Source organism: Polypterus senegalus, chromosome 7, assembly GCF_016835505.1.
Source record: "Polypterus senegalus isolate Bchr_013 chromosome 7, ASM1683550v1, whole genome shotgun sequence".
Classification (NCBI taxonomy): domain Eukaryota; kingdom Metazoa; phylum Chordata; class Cladistia; order Polypteriformes; family Polypteridae; genus Polypterus; species Polypterus senegalus.
The window spans coordinates 740,562-755,029 of record NC_053160.1 but is presented as its reverse complement, the minus strand read 5'-3'; the positions used below and the strand labels follow the sequence as shown (position 1 = coordinate 755,029).

The window sequence follows — 14,468 nt, the reverse complement described above, 5'->3', positions numbered from 1 at the left end:
ACGTCTGCTCTTGTCACATGTGGCCAACTCTCCGCTGGCAGGAGCACCAGCAAGGGTCACCAAGCCACTGCAGAAGATCCAAAATTGCGCTCGTGCAGGACACAGGTCACTCCTCCTTTCAGATGTCTACACACATCGGGTTCAAATCCTTGACGCTCACATACAGAGTGGTCAGTGGGCCAGCACCTGCATACATGGAGACACTGCGGGGGTCCTCTGCTGCTGCTCGACCACTCTGGCCTGCTGTTGAATGGTGTCTGGTGATGCCACCCCTGCCTGCTATCAAATCTCAGCCTAGAATCTTTGCATGTGTAGCTGGGGAAATAAGCGGCCCACCTCCATGAGAACTGCTGACTCGCTCAAAGTGTTGAAGAAGACCCTCATTTGGTGAATTTCTCATATTAGCTGATAGGGTTTGGTAACTCACTAGCCTTTTGTTCTGAGCTCTTCACTGGTCAATTGTGTCACCTTGATCCCAAACTGTCCCCAGACTGATATTACTTAATTATGTTGACATCCTTTGTAAGTCACTTTGGATAATAGATAAATGGAAATGGTCCAGAACAGAAAGAGCTCTTAAAAACAGCAGCAAAGGTCCAGGCCCCCCTCGAAATCCTTCAAGTCAGACATCAGCAAGTGCCGTGAACTTGGATGTTCCACTCGCTGCACTCTCACCCAACATGGCGACACCACACACGACGGTGCCATTGTTATTCTGCCTCGTCACCAGCTCAAAACGCACAAGCTGGACCTGCGCTGCCCCTCCTGCCAAAGCTGTGCCAAACCAGCAGGCCTCACCATCTCAGTCAGCCAGACCTCAAACTCAAAGGATTTAAAGTCACAGCTGTCAAAGGGGAAGAGGAAAACCATTAAAGCCCCTGGCCCAAAACCGGAACATTTATTGAAAGAACTCAAAAAGGGGAAATGCACCAAAATAAAGGCAGCAACGGAAAAAAAGAAAAAGCACAAAATGAAGAATGGAAAACCGGAAACAGACCCCGCTATGGAGAGCAGAGGGCAAAACCAGGACGCCCAATGACAATGACAGCAGGAAATCTCCAGGCACCTCCCACTTTTATATTGCTGGGGCTGTCCCCAGTGGCCCCGCCCCCTTGGCCTCTACATACAGGGAACAGGGCAGCAAACAAAGAAAATGAACACAGAAAATACAAACCACAAAAGTGCAAATACCATATTATCCATCCAGTATCCAACCCGCGATATCCTAACTACAGGGTCACGGGGTCTGCTGGAGCCAATCCCAGCCAACACAGGGCGCAAGGCAGGAAACAAACCCCAGGCAGGGCGCCAGCCCACCGCAGAAACGCCACATTATCAAGAAACAAAATATGAATTAAATTATACAACATAAAAAAGGAAACAAAGACAAAGTCGACAAATTATATGCAAAAGAGATCATAAGATGCCAGGCTGAAACGTAACTGGCATTGGCAGACATGCGGCACTAGGGGACACAATATTGTCATGAAAATGTCTCCAACTAATTGTCAACTCGCCGACGTCACTGTCACACAAACAAAAAATTAAAACAAAAAGCACAAGGCAAAGAACAGCATGGCCGTTAATCTGGAAATACCGAGCATGAGCACCAATGAAGGCTCACACCAGAGTCACTACCCGATGGGCACACGCAGCGCCAGCCTACCTGTTCGATCACGTAGACCCCGTAGTCGAGCTGCTGCCGCTGGAGGTTGGGGTGCAGGTAGTAGAGCCAGTACTTGAGGTGCTCATCCCGCTTTCGGAATGGGATGATCAGCGCCACCTTCTGGAGAGCCTTACACTCCTTGGGCATATAGCGTCCCCCATCTCGAACCTCAGGATTTTGTCTCTTCACTTCATTCAAGTCGATGTGGTGAGAAAACTCCACCGGCTGGGCGCCCACTGCAGAGAGAGCACAAGGGGCGCTGGTGAGAGTTCAAGTGGCACTCGGCCCTTGACTAAAATGTTTATTAAAAGAGATGACAACAACAAACAACAGATAAATCATAAAGAGCGGTGAGCAGTTCTCAAGGGGGATTGTAAAACGGGACCCCAGCCTTCGGCACCCTGCCCAGACTCTTCTCCGTTCACTTTCCTGATTCTGAACTGCTTCACGTTAACTCTGATGCTCCCTGACTGTTAACTGTTCAGCCCCCAAGGAGGCGGAGCCCGTGACATCACAGCTGCACAGCTGCAGGGCCCGCCCCCAACCTATAAAGGCCTGAAGGCTCCTCAGGTCAGAGGTCAGTTTGCTTCAGCCTGCTTGCCTTCTTTTGTGCTTTCTAAGTTTTCATTTTTAATTCTGCTCTTGTGCAGGGTTTGCATTTTGATTTTTCACGTGAACAGGAATTGGAATAGTTGGGAAGTATTTTTCAACTTTATGAATACTCTTTTGATTTTTACATAAAATATATTAATATCCTAGAAATCCACCCACAGTCCAAAGACACACAGGTCAGCTTTCACACTACGGTGGGCTGGCGCCTTGTCCAGGGGCCTGATGACTGCATGAACGGGCTGCCGTCACCCTGCCCGGGATTAGCAGGATATGAAGGTGGATGGACGGATGGATGGATGAATGTTTTGTCCTACTGGGCCAAGGTTTTTATGCCGTTTCCTTTCTCCCTTTGTGAGTTTAGCTGGTGACATCATCTGACGCAACAAAGTATTAGAAAACAACCTGAAATCCTCCAACGCACCTTCAGTTTGGAAAATCTCAGTGGAAACCCAAGGGACTGCTCTGAAAAAAACACGACGTTCAGAAGAAATGGAAATCACCTCTGAGCTTGAGAGGCCTGATTCTGGAGGCCTCTTTAGGAGTGTGGTGAGCCTGCGGACCCCTAAAACGCCAAGGCGAGAGGAGCTCCTGAGCCACCGGGGGTCACCATCTGACAGACTGGCAGCCTGAGGTCACCCGGAGGGGAGGACGGGAGGAGACCGAAGCAAGCAGAGGTGAGACAGGCCTGTCATGGCAGACATTTGTCTGTCGTTTCTCGCGTGTGCTTAAATGAAGTTACGTATGGAGAAATACGCACACTCATGCTTTGGGGGTCTGTGGTCACACATAGAGAGTCCCTCTCTGACGTTCATTTCATAATAAGAGTTTTACATGTCAGTCTCAATGCCATTTTGATTTTCACTATCTTGTGTTGCCCAGTCTCATATGGCATTGTGACGATGCGCCAGCATGAAGGGCACCCAAGACTGGGTAACAATGACTGCTTTTGCGTGTGATTGTGTTTTTTTTTTTTGGGGGGGGGGAATACATGACCCCTCACATGTTCCTTTTAGACTCTGGTTTCTCGTTAGCATCTTTGGCTTTTTCAGTCTTGGTACCGACTTCCGGTTTTGATGCACACACCAATCAGCACATCCAGAAAGTCTGAAGCTGGCAGCCAACGAAACCAAAGAGCAAAGAGAAGGAGACGAGCAGCAAAATCCAGCAACATGCCAAGCAAAAGCAAGGACGAGTACGCGCTGAGACAAAGGATCAAGTTGATCCCATCAATGGCTGAAAATACCCACTAGAGGGGGAAAACCGTCAAAGCACAGCTAGACACACAAAAGGGCAAACGCAAAATCTTTGTGTAAAAATGATCTGTGGCACAGAAAGCAATGCCTACGAAAACCCAAAAGCAAATACAGTCTGAGGAGAACATCTAAGAGCAAAAAATGAACACAATTTCACAAAGATTGACGGGAGAAAACATTAAAAAGAAAAAAAAAATCACAGGCAAGCTCACTAGCCAATGAACCGCAAAGGACTGGGCGTTACCTCAGCCTTTAGAGGTCTGCCTTGACAGAGACGGACAGGAGGCTCCGCCTCTTGGGAGACACACAGAACATAGCAGAAGACCAGAAAACACGCAAAGCTACTAAGAAACGCGGAATAACACAAAAAACGAACGCTTTTCTCCACGTTGCTCTTTCTTCTTTGCTGAGAGCGCAGGATCTGTGTGAGCTACGTGCCTTCACGTGACTGAGTGTTTTGCTCTTATTTGATAAGAAGGGCGTGTCTTGCTGGAATCTCATGTTCCGCGTCCCCACGAGGTGGCCCTGGGACAAGCTCTTGGCACCAAGTGTCATGTTTACAGTCCCTGCGAGACGCTCTGTGGCCGGTCTTTCTTGTCTCGCAGGTCTTTTAAATGTCTTCCGAGAAGATTGCGTCTCGTTGCCCTGCTTTTCCTTTCCAGGATTTTTTTTTATAATAGAGAGAAATGGTTAAAAAAAAAAGTTTAAACAGGCTGAAATCAAACAAATCACCAGGAGCAGATCAGATTTACCCTCGAGGTCTTAAGGAGGTCAGCGAGTGCAGATAGAAACCCTTGGCACGTATTCTTAGGAAGTAACTGAGCACTGAGGAGATTGAAAAAGGACTGGAAAATGGCAAATATCATCCCATTACATAAAAAGGGTGAGCGGGCAGAGCCAAGCAACTGTAGGCCAGTAAGCCTAATGGGAATCACAGGAAAATTAATGGAAAGAATTATTAAGGATGAGATTGAGCAACACCTGGCAGGGACAGGACAGTCAGCGTGGGCTCAGAAGAGGGAGGTCGTGTTTTACTGACAGGCTGGAATTCAATGAGGAGGAAACAAAAGGAGACGACCCGAGTGGAGCAGATGACTTGATTGATCTGGACTGGCAGAAAGCATTTGATAAGGTGCCACATTAGAGGGTGGGCATCAAAACTACAAATTCACGGTAATGTTTTTAGAAGGGTGCAGAATTGGCTCAGACACAGGAAGCAGAGTGTGATGGTGAGAGGAACCTCATCAGAACTGGCCGATGTTAAGAGAGGTGACCAGCAGGGGGCAGTGCTAAGGCCGCTGCTATTTTTAAGATTCATACAGTAAATGATTTAGATAGGAATATAAGGAACAAGCTGGTTAAGACTGCAGATGATACCAAGATAGGTGGGCTGGTAGATAATCAAGAATCTGTTATATCGTCACAGAAAGACTTGGACAGCAGACAGGTTTGGGCACATTGGTGGCAGACGAACTTTAATGTCAGTAACTGTGAAGACTTACAGGTAGGAAGTAAAAATGTGAGGTCTGAATACACGATGGGGGTCGGAAAATTGAGAGTCCATCTGATGAGAAGGAAATAGGAGTCGTAGTGGACTCTAAGCTATCAACTGCCAGATGGTGTTGAGAAGCCATTAAGAAGGCCAGCTGAATGTCCGGTTATATAGCGCCTTGACATGTGCAGTACAAGTCACAGGAGGTTCTGCTCAAGTCTTTATAACACACTGGTGAGGCCTCATCTGGAGTCCTGGGTGCAGTTTGGGTCTCCATAAAGACAAGAAAGAGAAGGTCCAGAGAATAGCGACTGGGCTGATTCAGGGCTACAGGGGATGAGTTATAAAGATTAACAAAGCTGAGTCTTATCAGTGATGAAGAGGAGACCTGACTGAGGTGTTTAAAATGATGAAGGGCATCAGATCAGCGGATCAAGAGGGTGACTTTAAAATGAGTTCATCAAGAACACGGGGAGACAGTTGGAAACTTGTGAATGGGGAAATTTCACACCAGCATTAGGAAGTTTTTATTTACACAAAGAACAATAGAGAATTAGAACAGGCGACCAAGTAGGGTGGTGGGCAGGAGGACTTTAGGGACCCTCAAAACTTGACTTGATGTTATTTTAGAGGAATGAAGTGGACAGGACTGGCGAGCTTTGGTGGGCTGAATGACCTGCGCTCGTCCAGAGTGTTCTAATGTCCGCTGTCCCTGTGGCTTCTGATTTCTTGGCTTAGTTTGGCATTCATGATATTCTGACCACAGCTTATTGATAGATTTATCATTTGCATTTGTTGGGATGTGAGATAACCCTAACCCTAACCCTAACTTGATAAATGTTTTGTATGTCTTTATTTGTAATTTACACAAAGCAATGTCATTTAGCGTTACTTTGGTGTTTACCCCCCCTTTACGACTGTCTCTTTGTAATTTTACGACAGGATTTGAGGGATGCGTCCTAAACCAGTTTGGCGAGTGTTTCTCTGCTAAAGTCTTTCAACCCCCCTGCAAGGAAGCCAGGATGTTTAACATATGGTTTTTTTGGGCTTGGTGGCCGGTGTTCAGATGTTCTATTCCACCCATTGGTCTGAGATATGGCTGTCTGGATTGGCTGGAGGGTTTGGACAGAAAACCCATAAATCTGTTTGCTCAACCACATTCTCTCTCTCTAACCAACATATGATGAAGAAGCATCTCTCTTGCTAACCTGTGATGATGTAGAAGTATCTTTCTCTTGCTAACAACTGAAGAAGACCAGGGGGCATTCCTCTGCTTCCCTGGACATCCTGAGTAACTGAATGAAGAGCAGTTGCCCTGGCACCAAGTGTCTCGCATGGAGAGAAGGTGCCAGTCTGTCTCCCAGGCCTGAAACCTGTCATGTTTATCAGCTGGGGCGGCTGACAAAAGTCAAAAACAAGGAACATTAAAAAGGAGCTTTATTAAAAGAAAAAGAACAATGCCACTGTGTGCCCAGATTGCCCTCCTCCAAACTTGTGTAACCCTCACATGGCACAAATTTCTTCAGCAGACAATTAAGTTAAAGATCAATGGCTCCTTTTGTCCCATTTAGCTTATTTGAATATTTCCTTCTTCCTCCTTGGTGCCCAGACTGTTACGCCACCTTTATAACGTTGGCATATCCATACATGCTTTCACACATTGGTAAGATGCCATCAAATGGTGACAGTCACATCCCATCTGCCCTCTTCCTTCTTCCTTCTTCCTTCTCCATCAGTTTAATGGCCTCTTATATGGAAAGTAGGCCACAAGTCTCTCACCCCCAAGGCTCCTAATGCCCATCAGAGCTGCCGAAAACTTGAATCTCACCCCCCGGAGGTGACATGGCTGCTGTGGTGGCCCTCCAAAGAAAACAGCCCTTATGTGAGCTCCCTAAGTCTGACCGTTTCATGGGCTCCCTAAATCTGACTTCATGGCGAACGCCAGTTTTATGGCCTTTGGCACTCAGCAGGCTACCGCACTGGCAGCTTTTATCTTGTGCCACATCTTTCAGTGGCTTCAACTGACTTTGTTTTAAGCATCAGCGATAGTCAAAGCAGTTCATGTAAATGGCAGTTCAGCTAAACACATTTTGTGACTCAGCCTGTTGTGACAGAACAAACACAATGAGGGTCACTTCGCCTGTCTCGATGCAAATCAATGCAAAACCTGAACTGGCGCAGCCCACCACAGGCAGGTAAGGCGACCTGGGAATTTCCACGAAAACACAAATCAACAGGCACAGTTCCAGGTATGGCAGGGAGAAGGCACCGACGCTGCTCGCCATGAATGGAGGGCACACTGTGGCCTTGTCACATGGCTTAGTGATGCGCCACTTTTTGCCCCCAGGTATCAGTCCAGCCTATGTTTCATAAAGCGCCTTTCTTTGGAACAAAACACAGAATGGCACAACACCTCCACAAATCAAAGCCCCAACTTCACGCAGTGCTGCTGCCCCCGTGGTTCGGGCTCTTGGGGGATCACATTTGCAATTTCTCCAGTGGGTCTCGACCCGAGAGTCGCTGCCTCCTCATGGTAAGGAGGTCATGGCTTCACCTCCCCTGTCCTGCACTTTGAGGAGTGAGAAAGGCGCCCTAGTAATGTAAAGAGCTGTTACTATTGTTATCTTGACCCGTGCTCAGCGGCCACACCAGGGGGCTCACCGATGGACTTTAGGGTCTTCAGTGTGTGCACAGCCAGCAGCCTCCTCCATCTTCTCCGGAGCTGCTTCTCCAGGTAGCCCCACCCATTCGGTCCACTCAGGTGCAGACCAATCACGAGCAGAGCACAACAGCAATCCCATGGGACCGTCACGAGGGGTCACATAATGGAGATAACCGAGCATACGTGGAGAAGCATCTGCTCAAACGAGGGGCACTACGTGGCAGATTGGGGGATTCAGGTGCAGGAGGAGGATGAAGGAGCCAACAAGATCAATGAGAGGTGCAAAGGAAGGTGAGCTCAAAGAGTGGCCGGTGGCTTTGAGGTCAGCTTGACTGTTGTAGGAAATGACTGCACAGAGAAAAACAAAAGGGCCGCACCTGGGGGGCTCACCATGGCTGAAACCAGGAAGACACTCATCTGCTTTGAGTGGTTCACCCGAGTGAATCGTCCCACTAACTGCAGAGGAGCGTCACTACGCTGAGGGGCCACGTCTGCGTCTCCATCTAAAGAGGGCCGGTGTCTGCACTTCCCGAAAACGGAGACTTTTGAAAAGACCGTAGACCTCTGGGAATGCCGGCAGCGTGGATCGGTGAAAACGCAGACTCTAATCGCACGACAGAACAAACATTCTTAGCGCCCTGGCAACCCAACATGTGGTGTAGAAATGAAGGGTGCCAGCCTGCGGGGGTCCACACTTCTTTTAAAGTCACCCATTTGCGTCATCTGCGCCGGTGAGCGTGCTGTGCTCCTCAGACTGCCAAGAGCTTTGCGATACGCCAGTCCCAGGACAGTCTGGCTGCAGACCTGCACTCCGAGTGCCCCACCAGGCCTCAAGTCCTCGCATGGCAGAAGCCAAACGAAGCGGTGAGTCCACTTGATTTAAGAGAATCAGCGGTCTGACGAGAGTCGTGACTGGCGTTGAGTAAAACACTTGAGTTTGGACTGCAGGAGTCAAACGGGACACGGGGTGCAGCTTGACGTTCTTTACTTAACAAAATTCTGAGTGGTGTGATTCGTGTCACTGTTGCTTCTTCTTCTTTCAGCTGCTCCTGTTAGGGGTCACCACAGCAGATCATCTTCTTCCATATCTTCCTGTCCTCGTCATCTTGTTCTGTCACGCCTGTCACCTGCATGTCCTCTCTCACCACATCCATAAACTTTCTCTTAGGCCTTCCTCTTCTCCTCTTCCCTGGCAGCTCTATCCTTAGCATCCTTCACCCAGTATACCCAGCATCTCTCCAAACCAACGCCATCTCGCCTCTCTGACTTTGTCTCCCAACTGTTCAACTTCAGCTGACGCTCTAATGTCTTCATTCATAGTCCTGTCCATCCTCGTCACACCCAATGCACATCTTAGCAACGTTAACTCTGCCACCTCCAGCTCTGTCTCCTGTGCCACCATCTCCAGCCCATATCACATAGCTGGTCTCACTACCATCCTGTAGACCTTCCCTGTCACTCTTGCTGATACCCATCTGTCACCCATCACTCCTGTCACTCTTCTCCACCCACTCCACCCTGCCTGCACTCTCTTCTTCACTCCTCCACCTTCCTGTAGCCTCACCATTCCACTGGCCTCCCACTTATTCACACACATGTATTCTGTCCTGGTGGTCCTACTGACCTTCATTCCTCTCCTCTCATATCTCCACCTCTCCAGGGTCTCCTCAACCTGCAGATCACAATGTCATCAGCAAACGTCACAGTCCACAAGGACTCCTGTCTAATCTCATCTGTCAGCCTGTTCATCACCATTGAAAATAAGAAAGGGCTCAGAGCTGATCCTTGATGTAATCCCACCTCCATCACTCCCACCGCAGACCTCACCACGGTCACACTTCCCTCGTACATATCCTGTACCACTCTTTCGTACTTCTCTGCCACTCCCGACTTCCTCATACAAAACCACAGCTCCTCTCAGTCACCCAGGCCTTCTCTCTACTTCTCCATCAACATCCTCAGAGCAAACATCTCATCTGTGGTGCTCTTTCCTGACATGAAACCATCCTGCTGCTCACTAATCATCTCCTCACTTCTTATGAGCTTCCACTACTCTTTCCCATAACTTCATGCTGTGGCTCATCAGTTTTATCCCCCTGTAGTTACTGCAGTCCTGCATATCCCCCTTATTCTTAAATATCGGCCCACCAGTCCACTTCTTCTCCACTCCTCATCATCCTCTCACTTTCCAAGATCCCATTAAACAATCTGGTTAAAAACTCCACTGCCATCTCTCCTAAACACCTCCATTCTTCCACAGGTATGTCATCTGGACCAATGGCCTTTCCATTCTTCATCCTCTTCATCGCTGTCCGTTGCACTTCCTGATTCACTATCTCCACATCATCCCACCTCTTCATTCATCAGCCTCTCACAGTCCTCTTTCCATCTTCTCATCACACTCTTCCTCACTTATGAGTACGTTTCCATCTTTATCTTTTATCACCCTAACCTGCCGCTCATCTTTCCCAGCTCGGCCCCCCTCTGTAGCCCACCGGTCCTTTTCTCCCTCTTTAGTATCCAACCTCTCATACAACTCATCATATGCCTTTTCTTTAGCCTTCCCCACCTCTCTCTTCACCCTGTGCCTTATCTCCTTGTACTCTTCTCTACTTTCTTCCTCTCTCTGACTGTCCCAGTTCTTCTTCATCATCCTCTTCCTCTGTATACTCTCCTGTATTTCCTCATTCCACCACCAGGTTTCCTTTTCCTCCTTCCTCTGTCCAGATGCCACGCCAAGTCCCTTCTTGCTGTCACCCTTACTACATCTGCTGTAGTTGCCCAACTGTCTTCACTGCCACCCAGTGCCAGTCTCACCTCCTCCCTAAACTCCACCTTGCAGTCGTCCTTTTTCAGTTTCCACCATTTGATCCTTGGCTCTGCCCTCACTCTCTTCCTCTTCTTGATCTCCAACGTCATCCTCCAGACCACCATCCTATGCTGCTCAACTACACTTCACCTGCAACCACTTTGTAGTCTTCATTCTCCTTCAGATTGACTCTTCTGCATAGGATGTCATCTACCTGTGGGCATCTTCCTCCACTCTTGTACGTCACCCTGTGTTCCTCCTCTTCTTAAAATACGTATTCACCACAGCCATGTCCATCCTTTTGATAAAATCCACAATCCTCTGACCTTCTTCATTCCTCTCCTTGACACCAGACCTACCCATCACCTCCTCGTCTCCACTCTTCCCTTCACCAACAGGTCCATTGAAATCTGCTCCAATCACCACTTTCTCGTGTCACTGTTGTTATTGTCACTTATTGTGTTTGTCACAAATTGTAAATCTTCTACGCAAATCCACCACCATTTTAAGTGTTAAGTACCAACATTAGAAAACGCTGCACGGAATTTAAAGAAAGAAGAGAATCGCGACGAATCGTAGGATGCAGGATTCCACCCACTGCTTTCGACTTTGTCACTTCTTAATAAATCAAATAATCCAACACGGGTTTGCTGTTCCGCCTCTGCATGGTACCTCCGTGGACGCTGCTCTGCACTGAGGGGATGTGCGACAAGTCCTCGAGTGCCACATGCGGCAGTGAGAAATGCGACTGAAGGAGGACCAAACACCAGAGGGGACCTGGGCTGAGGGGCACAGACTAATGGCACCACACAAGTCATTGGGTGAGACCTGAACAAAGCCACCCAGTTCAGTCACCAGCACCGATAGGGACACTCTACCAGACGCCTGGCCTCACGTCAGTGCTGCGTGACTCAGAAGTGACCAGAAGATGCCGGGCTACCTTCAGGCAGAGTTACCAAGCAGTTCTTAGTCTAGCTGACCCGTACAGAGCAGAAAGCAACGACCAAATACAAACAAAGAGCTGCGTTGTGAACAGGGCCGGCTCTACACTGGGGCAAGAGGGGGCAATGCCCCCTTAAATAAATGTCCTGCCCCCTTAAATCAAACTTTTAGAGGTTTAGGAAGAAAATAATAGATTGCCACAAACTGAATATGGACAAGATTTACTACAGTAGCTGAAAAATCCACTGGAAAAGACATAAATGAGATGATAGGCTTCACCTCTTGTTCGCTCTTTCCCTCCGTGCTTTTTTTGTCCGCAGGCTCACACAGAACTCAGCAGAGATCCCCCACTCACCCTCCCCCCAGCTAAACATCCAATCACTGTTAGTATGCAAATGACCCGGTGTCAGGTTTCTCAGTAGGCAGGGCAGAGCAAAATGAGCTGCGCAACGGCGGGAGGCTTTGAGGAAGCAGCAAATCTCAGTCATCAATCACAGCGACTCGTGAGATAATTAACAACAACTAAAAAATACATCTATATTTGTACAGTCAATGGGGGACTAGTCCAGTGTTCTTCTCACTGTTTCAGTCTGGTAGAGAAGTGTCTCTTTCTCGATCCCACAAGCACCACTCTGAGCCTGTCTGCTACATAGAGCCGACTGGATGACCTGTGTCTGTCTGTCAGACTCCGACACAAAGCCCCACCCCAGCTTTCAACTAGTCTGCACTCAACAGTTTTCTCGTTTCATATACTGATGTAATCCCAGCGATTTTAGTAAAGATTATTCACTTTCCTCCCCAGCTTCCAGCAGCCCACAAAGGGAAAGTTAATGCTGTGAGATGCATCCTTTTTCCAAGCTTTTAAAAAGTGTGGCGCTGCCCCTGCCTGCACCAATAACAGTAACAATGATGCTGCTGCTGGTACATCAGAGACATCAGCTGGCATGTCTACTCCTGTGGCATCAACAGGCACTGCTTCTCCTGTACCTCTGCCAACAATTGCTGCCCCAAAACAACCCGCTCAGCTACCCAGTGACTTAAATGGCAATACACCATCCCAGCCAATACTGGGTAGTTACCCCAAACGTGTATTTGGTGGTACAACATTAAGATCATTCAATCCTGCTTGGTACCGCACACGACCATGGCTGGAGTACTCTGTTGTGCGGGATGCATGCTTCTGTTTCCCCTGTCGAAAATATGGCAGCACTGTTAATGAGAGGGATGTAGTTTTAACCTTAACTGGTTTTAACAACTGGAAAGCAGCACTTGATCGAGACAAGGGGCTCCAGAGATATATGTCCAGCCACAACCATGTGCATGCTTCAACCATCTGGACTGAGCATAAAGCAGAGAGGCCACAGGGTGACAGTGGATTCAATGTTGGTTGGTGAAACACAACTTGAAAAAAAAACATTACTGTGTCAAGAGTATCGGTAGTGCTGTAAGGCTTCTCTGTGTAAATGAGTTGGGGCTCCGTGGGACTGCAGAAACCTTGAGACATGATGCAGTGGGTAATGATGATGACATTGCTTCAGGTATTTTTCTAAAACTGATGGAATATACCTTAGAGAAGGATGAGAAGCTAGCAAGCATTTCTAAGGGTATCCCAAAAAAATGCAAAATACACAGCTAAGGATATCCAAAATGAAATGATCCAAACACTGGCTGACATGGTGCTTGGAGAGGTCAGGAAAAAATATGAAAGTGCTGATTCTGCAGGGTTTTGCCTCAAAAGTGATGGGACCAGCGATAGGTGCAATGTGGGAAATGTGTCTGTGATAATACGGTTTGTCAGAAATTCCATGCCAGAGGAGCATCTTATTGGGTTGCTTGACTTGCAACAACTTGACGCAGAGTACATCACCTGTGAGATCCTGTTACACCTTTGTGATGCTGGCTACAGTGCTGACAGAATACTGAGCCAGTGTTATGATGGGGCTTCTGTGATGAGTGGGGTTAGAGGTGGGGTACAAGCTCTGCTCCAAAAGAGTCTTGACAGATATGTCCCATACATCCACTGCTACAACCACCAACTGCACTTAGTGCTTGTGCATGCCATGCAGAGTGAGTCGTGTGCAAATAAATTTTTTAGCCTATCGAGTTCATTCTACAACTTTTTCACCACCACTATGTGCTCAATAAACATGATGCACCTTGTCTAAAAAGGCTGCTTGAGATCAGATGGACAAGCCACTATGAGGTGACAAGGTGCACTGTGGACAATCAAGAACAAATCCTTAGTATCCTATCTGAGATGACAGAGGATGATGATGCTGCAGTTGACCTGTGCACCGAGGCATCAGGCCTGCTATGCCAAATTAAGAGGCATCACTTCTTTGAGATTGGAAAGTTCCCAGTGCAGATGCTTGGTGTCTTAAAACCAGCAAATGCTATTCTACAGTCTCAGTCAGTTGATCTGTTCAGTGCCTCTGAGGTTGTTAGTTCAGCACTGGACTCCTTAAAACCATCCGTGAGGACGACTGTTGGGGAGTGTCATCTCCTGCTGAGGATGAGTCACATCCAACAAAGAGAAGGAGAACAATGAGCAAACACCTGGGTCAAAGTGTTGCGCTCTCAGCTTTGGGCCATACAGACTCTGGTGACCCTACCATTTCCCCCCATCAGTCTCTGAAAAGATCCCTGCTTAACATCCTTGACTGGGCCACTTCAGAAATGGAAACTAGATTTTCACACAAGAAGATTGACCTGATGAGAGCCATATCTAGTCTTGCACCCAAATCTAGCACTTTTCTAGATCCCTCCCTGTTGCACCCTCTGGCTGTGATGGCTGGCACTGTAGCAGATGTTGTAAATCTGAAAAATGAAGTTCTTGTGGCAAAACAGATGCTGCTCAAAAAATGTTCAAAGGAAACAGACCTGTCCACTGTGTGTAAACTCCTGCAGGAGTACAAGGAAGCCTTTCCTGAGTTGCATTAATTGTGTGTAACAGCCCTGGTCATTGGTGTGTCTTCAGCATCGTGTGAGAGGTCCTTCTCCACTTTGTCACGGGTCCTAACCCCCTATCGTCA

General features: G+C 47.9%; 1 protein-coding gene across 1 annotated transcript in view; it reads right to left on the bottom strand.

Annotated features, from left to right (window-relative positions):
* LOC120532267 (beta-1,4-galactosyltransferase 1-like) overlaps window positions 1-14,468 on the bottom strand; it is a 73,997-nt gene that overhangs the window by 14,702 nt on the left and 44,827 nt on the right. Inside the window, exon 2 of the mRNA XM_039758136.1 lies at window positions 1,667-1,902. Within this exon, the coding sequence (XP_039614070.1) occupies window positions 1,667-1,902 (236 nt within the window). The remainder of the gene's footprint in view (window positions 1-1,666; window positions 1,903-14,468) is intronic.